Here is a 12,116-nt window from a genome sequence, read left to right as displayed (position 1 = left end):
ACGGCACAGCCTAACCCCATTTCACCTCCATCTGCGCGAGCATGATGCCCATGGCTTTATGTGAGGCTTTGTGGCTCCCGAGTACGCTGGTGCCGAGAGCGTCCCAATGCCTTTACCAGTGACGACGCGACCGCTCAGAAATGACCGCGGTCAGGAAGCGGCGGCGAGCGCGTGCATGGCACGAACGCTGCACGATTAGCCGCCGCATGTACCACCTCGTCTTCCCGAATTCCTACGTGGCCTGAGATCCGACGAAGTATCCGTTTAGCACTAGTAGTCTTGCCATCCTGCCGAAGTTTATTGATACGATTTTATTGTGAAATTATGTATGGTAATATAGAGTATGTATAGCAAACTATATAATTCTGTATAAGATTATGTTGAAACCTCTTCTAGCGCCGGGAGGCTTCTCAAAGAATCGGTAAAAATCACGCAACAACGAATATCACAAGTTTATGTAAAAACAAAGGTATTTTGGGATCGCCACGAGCTCAGAGGTGCAACCGGTTACACTCACTGGTAACGTAAATGATCTGGGTGGTTTTGGCCGATTCTAAATGCTCATCTTACCCACCATACCTACTGGTTTGACATCCGTTCATGTCGCTACGTAGTTTGTAAAGAACAGGACATCGCTATTGGAATTCATTTGGCAAAACTGCCCCTTTCGTGATGACAGATAGCGACACATCAATCTCAGGTGGAACTTTCCCGATGGGGGGGGGGGGGGTCATCTGATGTTCAACTCGAACCACAACTCGCAAATGGATCTCCCTCTCTTCACACGGGACACTAATCTCATGTAAACGGAACGGAGCGATGTATGTGACCGCCTCGGTACGGCGCCAGCATGCCACGTCAGAACGCGGCGGGGTATGTCGGGTGTTGGGCGAACTGGCGGAGCTTGCAGGCATCTGTCGTGCTGAGCATTTCAGGCCCCAGGTACAACGGTGGTTCGCATGGCCACCGCCTTGAGTTCAGAACGATTTTTGTCATTTTGAGGACAAAGACAGTGATATGAGCATGACCCGGCCGGACATACCCGACCACCGAATTGCTGAACCGAGGCAAGGTAAATCATAATAGCGGATGCGGTGGCACGTTACATACGTTTTAGCGTCTCCGGTTTGGAAGCCCGACACCAACTGATATCACCGGTCAGAGAACCTGCCAAACCTAACGTCCACGCTCGCCAGTGTCTGGCCAGTGCCAGTGGATTTCTGCATGCCGATGCGAAACGCTTCCTTCCCCTGGCGCCCGTGGCCAGCGGCTCAGGCACTCGAGCACCCGACTCTCGTCCACGCCTGTCATATTTCGTCGTCAGTCAGCATTTAGGCGGGGGCACCAATCAATGACCTGCCATCCAGAGGGCCGGCCACACATGACCGGTCAGCTGTATACCAAATACCAGCCTGCACCGCACCGATGAAGAACCGCTGCACCGTCCAAACACTGAACTCGCACACGCAGGTACCTTCTCAATTAGCATTGACACAACCCACATGGTTGAACGCAAGACAGTAAAATGGAAAGCAAGGTGCGCATAAATGGTATGAGCGAGAGGCATACGGCAGCCATCTTGCTAAAAACCGGGTAAGATTCTACCTTTCTTCTTCAGCTTCTCTACAACTTTCTTCTTTTTCTGATCTCTTCTGTCGTTGATGTTGCCAAGCCGCTTGTTTTGTCGCTGCTCCCTTTTCTGCTTCTCGTTTTGGATCCTTTCCTCCCACCGTTTCTCGCTCAGCTTCTTCTTCTGTTGTTCTCTGCGCAGACTTTTAGCTAGTAGCTTGGGGTCATCTCGAATCTTTTCACCTTTTGCCTTTTTCTGGGCAGTCTGCCAGGCTTCATTGTCATCGGCGCCGGTCCCTTGGCTTCGTTTCTTCGCCCGTTTTTCTCTGGCCAGGGATAGTTCCGCCTTCAAGCTCATTTTCTTTCTTTTGCCCTTCCCGGGATCCTCCGAGGAGGCAAAATCAAACTTGCTGAAAACCATTTTGCCCTCGGTGTTGAATACGGGCTTTGACTGCATGCCTTTACTAGGCAGCGCAGGCTTCGATCGTCGCTCTATCAATTTCCGTTTCTTCGCTGTCTTAACGGCATTTATTTTAGAGTTGACGGCTCCACCTTTGCCAGATTGTTGCTTCTGGTTCAGTTTTCTTTTTTCCATCTTATTCAGCCGCTTCCGAATATTCTTTTGTGCTCTCAGACTCCCACTCCGGGCTAAAACACGAATAGATGTGTTAGGATCAAAATGGCACGCCACAATGCGGTCTGACGGGCGGCATAGATAAGCCAAGGAATTGAGCAACGTAAAACACACCCAACAAAACCCACATCAGGACAGCGTCACGAATCTGGCCGGGCATTCCCTGCTTATGAATGGCAGTTTGTCGGTTGTGTCAGGCTTGCAAGTGGCACATCCACATGGAGGCGGGGCCCGATACGGTATGAGTGCTGTTCACTTGCACGTGTAACTGCAGAATGCCGATCAGCATCATACGCACAGCAACAGCACGATCAGATCAGCATCAGAAGCACACTTTTTCAATTTTGCCATCTTGTGACGAATAGGAAACGTTCGGTTACAGGGTTCATGCTTTCTATCAAACATTACCCTACAACTGCCCTCGCAACGGGCTTACTGCTCCATTAACGTCCATTACAAACTGGCCATCACGGAACGTTACGAGCGCAACAGCAAAGTATTTGCCAGTGTTACGGGCACGCCGGCGCAACGACATGCACTTTTACCCAAATTGTACTGCTATACAACGCTTCGTCATAACGACAATTATACCGCTATACAACGCTTCGTCATGGCGACCGGACTGAATTTTTACGACCAGCTGGCATGTGGCTTTCTGACAGCACTGATGTCCCAGAAATATACGTGTTCAGTACAATATATCGTTGCAGGCAATTTAATCGCCGTACAGTCAATTTCTCATGGGTGAAGGTCACAATGAATCAGTCCAATATTTTTTTTTTCCAAGTCCAATATCTACCAACAAGTGACAATATTACAAAATGTGGTCAAGGGGCAAAAGAACTTCCCCACCAAAGGGTAACCCACAGCCTTTTCAGCTATTTTTTTCAAGCAGCAACATATGGTTTATGGTCAGCATTCACAAAAGCAGATGGGGCAGCTCTGTCCGGCAGCACTTCCTACAGCTTCGTGATACTCTCTGATGACATATGTTGGGTCGACTTTTTCGCAATTACGAAAATGCCAGTCGTTAGACACATGGTAGAAAGTTTTGTTTCTACTCTTTTAGGGCCAAATCGGTCAGGGCTATTGTGTTTGGGCCTGATAGGATTGGATCCGTTTGGTCCCGTTTGTTTCGATGTGTTCGGCTCCGTTCGGGTCGGGTGGGTGGGGTGGGGTCCGGTCAGGGGAAGGGTCGAAGTTTTCCAGTCAGTCGTTGCCATTGTCATTGGGGCTTTAGGACGCACTCAGCAGCTGAGGCTATGTGACGTCGCCTGCCTCTCCTCCCCGGCAAGAAAGACGGGTACCGCGGGTAGTCTTATCTTGTCTATTCAATATACTTATCGACATTTTCAAACCAAAAAGGCGCCAGTCAAAGACAAAATGTGTTTCAAAGCAACGGATAGGTTTCCAATAATTACCTCCGCCTCACAAAGCTTTAGTTATCAGCTAAGAGATGGTGAGGGAAGCGCAAAAGAACAAACCTCTCAGTATCTGCAGTTTGGCCTGAAGCTTGTCACGCAATTCAGCTTGCCGATCTTCGTCAAATTTGGGAGCTTCATCTTCTGAAAATAATAAGAGGCTGTCAAGAAATGTGAAACAAGCAGGAAAAGGACACCACAATTCTACTGACGATTAAGCCACGAGGTTTTCAGCGCAGATGGAATCAGTCAAAAGATGTGACATTAGTTAAGAAATGTAATTTTTTGCTTATAACAAATTACGGCTAAATATTCCAAAACAACACTTCATGTACAGTGATATTGTTCTCCGCACACTGCTTCAGCCGCATGAACTGCGGCCCGTAATAGGATTGGGGCCAGAAGCGACACTTAGCAAGGCTGCATGTGCAAACACCGGCCTGGCCACTCCACTGGTCCAAACTGTGAACCTGCCTCAGCCAGAGAGAACCAGGGATTTTTGGCATCACACGCAATGCAACAACATAACCATCCAATGGTAGTTATATCCTAATTTCTCGTTTTCCTTGGGTGTGTCCAACCCCCACATGGCTGTTGTGCCCCAAGCCTATTGCATCAACCACACATTGCAGTATCATACTGCTACTCTAGACAGCACCCCACCTGGACAGCAACTTTGCAAAACTGTTGCAAGCAATTCAAACAAAATACCAAAGTAATCCAGCCTCAATGCACTATTCCTTAAAGGCATTAGGGTTTCCTAAAGATGCAGCAAATTTTTACTTACCATGCTCAGCTAGATCAGAATCATCACTCCCATATCCTGTCTTCAGTTCATTGGGTAAAAAGTTGAGAACCCGACAAATAAAGTCACTGTCATCCGTCAACATAGCTATGGCTTCTGTCTGGTCGCCATGGCTGGACTGAAAAAGCAACATGGTTATGTATGCCACAATACAAAACACAACTAAAATATGAAAACTTCAGGTTTCCCTTCAATTAAATAAACAAAAATTAGTAATACAGAGAAAACAGCACATCAAAAGCTATGCATCTTTATATGAACCAGTATGAATCAAAAATATTTATAATCCTGTCATTCTCCAGGAATTAAATTCTGCATGCTTTGTACCCACCAACAGTGCACCATACATCAGCTTATCACATTCCACAGTGACTCACAAATTGGGCATAGTTGGCTGTTCATGCCAATTACCATTAATAGAATGCCTGCTGTTAAAAGCTAATTTGGCATTGATGCACATGAAAGAATCACAGTTGAAATCATCTGAGCAAACATTGCAGTGCAAAATTACATTCCAGAAAGCACACAACCATGTCCATCGAAGCTTGTCTTTGTTAGGCTAGGTTGGATTATGATACAGGAATGGTAGGTCCAATGGGACTGAGGAAGCCCCCTCATTACTAGAGGCAGGCACTCAGTGTGGTTATCTTGGTGGCCTTGTATTCCATTGGTGTCCTTGCCAATGTTTGGTTAATATTCTTCTTGAATGCATTCACATTTGGTAACATAGCCACTTCAGCAGGCATCGATTTCATAGAGGCATAACCTGATGCAAGAAGACTTCTGGTTGCACTGAGTGCAAACATGTGGCTGCTACAGCATCAGGGTGTGTCTGCCAATTAGACCAGAAACATCAATGTTGAAGAAAGATTTGATATCTAGCTCAAGTGACTGATAGACTAGGATCATTTCCCCCTGCCTCTCCTATGGTACATACTTTGCACATGTACTTTCTCAGGCACTGCAGTGTAAGTACTTGTCTCTGCAGCAAGTTTGGTGGAATGCCTTTGTACTTGCTTTATACCATCCTGGTCTCCAAACACAGCTACCACACTTCAGAAGTGGATGAAGCCAATGCTGTCAACAGTCAGAACTGCAAACCATTGTACTACATTCAGTCCCACAATCCTGAGTCTGGAGACTGAGCACTTCTGTGATATCTTGCTGAATACCTTCTTAGAGTCCATGTGTATGGTATCAATGGAGACATGTTGGTCATGGGTCTCCCTCTCTCCCTCTCCCTCTCCCTCTCCCTCTCCCTCTCCCTCTCCCTCTCCCTCTCCCTCTCCCTCTCCCTCTCCCTCTCCCTCTCCCTCTCCCTCTCCCTCTCCCTCTCCCTCTCCCTCTCCCTCTCCCTCTCCCTCTCCCTCTCCCTCTCCCTCTCCCTCTCCCTCTCCCTCTCCCTCTCCCTCTCCCTCTCCCTCTCCCTCTCCCTCTCCCTCTCCCTCTCCCTCTCCCTCTCCCTCTCCCTCTCCCTCTCCCTCTCCCTCTCCCTCTCCCTCTCCCTCTCCCTCTCCTCTCTCTCTCTCTCTCTCTCTCTCTCTCTCTCTCTCTCTCTCTCTCTCTCTCTCTCTCTCTCTCTCTCTCTCTCTCTCTCTCTCTCTCTCTCTATTATTAGTTGGTCCTCTCTTGGCTTTGACAAAAAAAACTGTGTTCCATAGATGCTTCCCCAATACTCATATTCACTTGACAACACATGTAAACTAATAACAGTGAACAAAACCCTTCAGGAATTACCCACTAGCTTTCACATCTACATCTTCAGTAGCTTGGTAGATATATAAGTTGCTGTGCTTGTGCAAAGAATGTCATGCATATTATAAGACAGTACTGTTGGCCTTACTCCTTGTACATTAATCAGGAAAAATAATAAACAGATGCATTGATATTTTGGCTACATCCACATCTCCTATTCCTGTTGAACAAGACATATGGCCAAAATACCACAACATCTATCTCTCCTTTCTCATGGTTATTCTATGAGGCATGTGGCTAGTTTTAGTATCCCAACTTGGTAGAGAACAGACTTACAGATTTCTTCCTGCATCATACCATAAGTTCATTTTTCACATATTTATTTCTCATCCACACAATGGCCATTTTCATCAAAGCGTGATTGCACCATATGAACTTTGGATACAGTCTCTTCTCTGCACTCATTCACCTTTCAACAGAGCACACAACCTTAAAGGCAACTTTGGCACACAACCTTCCCCCAAAGATAACTACTGTTCCAATCAGTCACACATGGGCTCATGTTTTTGTCCTGTTTGTACACCATCCTCAAAGGCTGCCTTGGCACACAACATTTCCCCAATGACAACTACTGTCCCAAGCAGTCAAACATGGGCTCATGTTTTTGCAGTTTGTGCATCATCACTTTTGGCAAAAACTAGTATGAATTCTAAACATCCAAGGAAAAGAACATGTCTGAAGGCAGCTTAATGCATTCAAATTCATATGGTATGGCTACATTCCAAACATAGATCAGTTACATCAGCTGCCATGCAATTTTCCACATTAATAACAAAAATTGAGTGGCAGTTCAAATTCATGCAATGGAAAACACATCTATCTCTTCAGATGATATTTGCAAACATGCAATTAACAGACAAGTGGTCATATGGCCCAGAACAGGGCAATTATGATGCAGTTGAGCATAAGGTCTGACTGTCCTTGTGTATTAGTTTGTTTGAATGCCTGCTTTCCCTTCCACCCACCCTTAGAGGGGAGGGTTCCAGTAGCTTTGAATGCTCACTATTTGCCCTTGAGGAGTATGGCTTCTGGCAGCAGTTGTGCTAAAGGTCAGTTGACATCAGAAAGCAGGGTAGATGGTGCAGGGTAGGGAACACTGTGACATGTTAAACTTTCACCACCAACTTCTGCCATTGCCTGGGATTGCTCATCAGATGGTAAGGGTCAGGGCTCACACAACAAACACTGCTTAGCATGAGCTCTGATCCCAGAAATGCATCCAAAGGATTCAGATCAAATCTTTAAAAGGCCTATGGTATCTTACATAAAAAAATGGTCAATGAAAATAGTATCTGCAATATGCTTGGAAAAATTTTGCTTTCCATTTGGCTTCCAACCAACTTTCATGGTACTCTTCAAAATGATGCACCTAGTTTAAATCCTTAGAGATGATGCTACACACAAATGGCAATAGAATTTGAGAAACACAATACTGTGCCATGAACAAACATGATGGATATATTACGGCACATAACCTGACTGAAAACAAACATGGAATGCTATTTCAGAGATAAAACTCTTATCCTACAATATGACAGAATGTCTCAGCTTCCAAAATGATCATATTGTTCTGACACAGTTTGCAAACAGTGCATTTTACAAACAACAAAAAACAGCCTCCGGTTGGAGTCCCCACAGAGAGAACCTATCCCATGTTGTTGCCTCCTGTACCATTTGTTTGAGCTTGGATAATGGGAAACAAAGGGCACAACCACCATGAAAGTGGTAATAATGCCAATTTCTGATCAAGTGTCATTTCATATCCCAAAGTGCCCAAAAACCCAGTCCACCAAAAAGTTTAAACAGAATACCAATACCACCTACCCCCACATGACATGTGAATGTCAAGAATATGTTCTGAACCACCACCCAGAAAGAAATGGGGGCACTGCCAACTCCGAATGACACAACATGAGCTAGAAACAGCGTAAGACCAAAAGCAGAAGCAATTTGGAAGTCAAGTGAATGCTGGATAAAAGTACGCCTCCCCGACTGTATAGCACACTTCAAAAAGTTACTTACCCCTCTGAGTTTCCCCATGTCAAAGTTGAAGGTGGCTCGTGGAAAACAAACCAACATTTACGCCTTCTGGTCTTCTGACATCCTACAGCGCAGCCACACACCTACATTTATATTTGCCCCTTATCTTCTGCACCTCCCGCGTGACCTCGCGTAGCCAGCGTCCGACTCCAGACCCTAGAACAGAAGATATAACCGTCCGGCCAAAGTCCGCTGTTTCGACTGATGACGTCACAAGTATACTCGGCACGTAATGGTCAACGGCGGATGCACGCCTACCGCTGTTTACTCGGCTTTTTGAAAATTTTCTAAGGCTGGAAGCCGTTAAATATTTTTGGTTGGATCACAACAGGACTATTTCTTCTCCGAATAGGCCATAATATGAGCTCCAAGGTATCAAGGTCTATCAACACGCGCCCAGGTGGCCAGCTAGATACCATTCGCTCGGGTAGGGGGGGGGGGACAATTTGACCCTTCCTGAGGTATCGGGAACTAAGAAAGCTAGAGAAATAAAATTTACAGGGTGTGTTGAAATTTACGTTAACTCAGTGAGACCAAAGTTTGAGGTTCCTAGGTCATGACCTTCAGGTCAAACAAGGTCAAATAATGTCAAATCCCAGGTTGGACTCCCGAATACCCCAGAACCCAGGCAACCGTTTCTAAGCAAAACATCACACGCCCATTTGACGTCACTCACCTTTTTTGACCTTCTCAAGGTCATGGTGACCAAAATCATACAAAACTTCTGAGTTTTGCATTTGAATATGCAACAAACATTACCCTTGGCAGTATGCTCCTAAAACAAAATGTCAAACCTGGTTATCTTAGGTCAATGACCTGTTCTGACCTCTAAGAACTCAATGGATGATGTATAATGTGGTTCCTGCTGTCAATAAATTAGAAATGAGCACTAGAAGCTATTCCATGCAGCATGCCCTAGAGTAATAAACCAGGGTAGTTTTGACTTAAGTCTGACCTTCATACCTGACCTAAAGTCAACATAATTTGCTCATTCAATATTAGTGCTGCCTAAGAAAGCACCTAAGAGATGTATGGCTACATGTTTGCAGGGGTTGGGTCAATTGGCAAAAGTTTAGTTCTTCAAAAAGTACATGCTCTTTGGCTAAGTGCAGATGCTGTATTACAAACACAGTGATGCTACAATGGGGTCAGGTCAAGTTCATTCTATAGGTTAGCATGATAATTTGGTGCATTCATGCAACATATGATTCAAAATATGTTCACCCATTCTGCTTGCATTATGCAGCTTAAACATCAGATATAATTCTTTTTTCTGGTCAGTGCATGCTCAAAATGTTGGTAAGATGCCAAGACGAGGTAATACGGGGTCAACATGACACGTGGTAGGCTAGTCACGTCATACATGTTTTGGACGGCCTATCCCACGGGAATCCAATAAAATTACTTTTAATCTTGCATCGGGTCATGTTAGGTCCTAAAGAGATCAAAAGCTGCTGTTTGCCAAATCCTTCTCTGACCTTTGAAGGGCATTCAATAGCCATGGGCAGGCTTGGGAGATTTATTTTCAACCTGCTGTGGAAATAGCTACCACTCAGCTCATGTGTTGTTTCAAATGCAAATTTCGTAATTTGCAAATTGGTGGAAGTTTTAATTTGCCAGCAATAAAGGAAAGCAAACTATTTTGTAACTAGACATTGCCCAGTGCACAGATCATCTTCATTTATGCATGAATAACACATTCTAGCATGATTTCCTCAATACCAAGAGCAGCCACGCAATTTCCTTATTCTAAACATCAACAACAATGGGGGAATAGGTAAAAGACCTAGTCACAGCATCGCACTCCTATGCAGCATGCACAGTTCTTACTACTGGTAGCTTGTGGCTAAGATGCTTGTCCAATATCCATGCCATCACATCCTCGAGGATATTTAATACGTATTGGTACTAAGAGGTGAAACGGTGTTTAGTACCGATACGTACTAAAAGAGGCAGAGTTTAGTACGTATAGATACTGAACAGAGCTGACCGGTAACCCAAAGCTGGCCAGAGGAAATGAGGCTGTGTAGAGGTGGACGTCGTGAATTTCTTTTCTTTCGATGGAAGTAGAAAACCTTCACCATTTTGGGATCTCAGTTCTCAGTTTGAATGCGAGTTGCTCCTAGTACGCGGCAAGGGTGCGCGGCGAGGTCGGTCGGTGGATGCCTTGGTGGTTGGTGGGGAGCAGGGGCAATACAACACCGGGTACTCCAAAGTTTTGACTAGTAGGTATCGACACATACTATAAGTATATCAGAATCGGAATTACCACCAGATTTAGGATGTTGTAACAAAAGTTGGCAGTGCTGTGCTAGCGGCATCTTTGGTTTGTTTGTTGCGATTAAATGTAATCACATTTCTCAGTCGCAAAACACTCGAATATGCGCCCTAAACCAACAACAACAAAACACTCGAATTGTGGTGCGGTATTGGGGATGGTGGTCGGAGGATCAGATTGTGTTCAAGTAATTTCAGATGCCTCTGGGCTATTCAGATGTATGTTGTTCTTTGCCAAGTCTCATTGTATCTCAGTTTACATATAATGACTCATTTAAACATTCTGCAGCAAAACTTCTATTGTAATGATTCAGTTACTGCACAACTTGCCAGCTATGAATGTTGTGGCCTGGGCTACCGGCTGCTGAATGCTTGTGGAATGCTGCATGCAAAGTGATTGGCCAAGGCGTGCTCAGGTATATTTATGTTGGAGTTAAGGGCCATGTTATTTTTTAATACATGAATATTGAGATTGTTGTCCTATTGGCATTTGAATATTCCACATAAGCATTGATGTCCTTTCTCCACAGTTGTGTTACCACCCATGAAATGGGCCAACCAGTAATTATGTCAGTTCAGCACAGCTGTGTGATTGCATTAGATGTGTTTATTAAGACATGAAAGGCACTATAATGTAATGGAAATGTTTGGTATGATGCAATGTTGTGTTGTGCACATACCTGATATGACATTGCACCAAAGGAGTTTCTGCCTGCACTGTTTAGAAAAGGTCATCTTATGTCAAAAATTGGCTGAGTTTTCTGGCATAATTTAACTTATGCAAAATCATAAGCTATATTATATTTATAGCTATATAAGCTATATTATGTATACAATAAGATATATAAATCATTTATTCCAGATCAGAAGAATCAATGTGTGTTGCACATTGGTGGGCTGTGCTGAGGGCCACCCTATCTCACCTCCACCTAATATGTGTTTTTCATTGTGTCTGGACACCTCATTTTGATTTAAGGCAATTTAAAGTTGTAGTTTTGTGTCTTTCCTTCAAAAGTCCAGCCAATACCATCAAATAATGTCCAAAGCAGGTCATCATGATGTGAGTCACTTTAACCTTAGTTTGTTTTGTTATATATTCTAGCAGCAATATGAAAAGGGCAAGCCAATATTTGCTAGTGCATTTCAACATTGTTGGAGGAGGCCGCCATCGCGAAATGCAATCACTATGCAACTGCATGCAGCATAAACCCAGGCATTAAACAATAACCTGTGCTTGATAAATGTATCCAATGTAAGCAGCAAATGTTGTAGTTAATGTATTTAATGGGTGCACTGGTTTGTGTTTGGTGACATTTATAGAAACTGATGTTTTGTGTCAAATATTGCAATATTCTGAATGTTAGTTGTAACCCTGTCCTCAGCACTGTATCTGTTACACATCATCATTGCATAATTTGTATCAACACAATTTCCTTGTGACAATATGAGCAAATGTTGAGCACAAGGTGGTACATAAATATTATATAAATACAATATGTTCCATTTATATAAAAATGTGCATAACTGGGGCATGATTTGGGACAGTCTAAGGTCCATTGATAGTTTGTATTGCCCTGAGCAAAGGCTGCATATGTTCCAGATACTGATGCACCTT

General features: G+C 44.3%; 1 protein-coding gene across 3 annotated transcripts; it reads right to left on the bottom strand.

Annotated features, from left to right (window-relative positions):
• Positions 1-1,292: 1,292 nt before the first annotated feature.
• On the bottom strand, positions 1,293-10,172 carry Surf6 (Surfeit locus protein 6). Of its 3 annotated transcripts, none has more exons than XM_037223823.1 (5): positions 10,055-10,070; positions 8,207-8,380; positions 4,412-4,547; positions 3,688-3,768; positions 1,293-2,217 (listed from the first exon to the last, which is right to left on the bottom strand). In XM_037223823.1, exons 2-5 carry the CDS (start codon positions 8,261-8,263, stop codon positions 1,583-1,585), a joined length of 909 nt encoding a protein of 302 aa, XP_037079718.1. In that variant the 5' UTR covers positions 8,264-8,380; positions 10,055-10,070; the 3' UTR covers positions 1,293-1,582. The 3 variants fall into 3 exon arrangements, with proteins under 3 accessions (XP_037079718.1, XP_037079717.1, XP_037079719.1); XM_037223822.1 differs by lacking the exon at positions 10,055-10,070 and adding an exon at positions 8,901-8,925; XM_037223824.1 differs by lacking the exon at positions 8,207-8,380 and having other exon boundaries at positions 10,055-10,172.
• Positions 10,173-12,116: the final 1,944 nt, after the last annotated feature.

Source organism: Pollicipes pollicipes, unplaced genomic scaffold (assembly GCF_011947565.3).
Source record: "Pollicipes pollicipes isolate AB1234 unplaced genomic scaffold, Ppol_2.1 Scaffold_4881;HRSCAF=5763_pilon_pilon_pilon, whole genome shotgun sequence".
Classification (NCBI taxonomy): domain Eukaryota; kingdom Metazoa; phylum Arthropoda; class Thecostraca; order Pollicipedomorpha; family Pollicipedidae; genus Pollicipes; species Pollicipes pollicipes.
The sequence above is the reverse complement of the archived record's forward strand: the minus strand, read 5'-3'. Positions and strand labels throughout refer to the sequence as shown.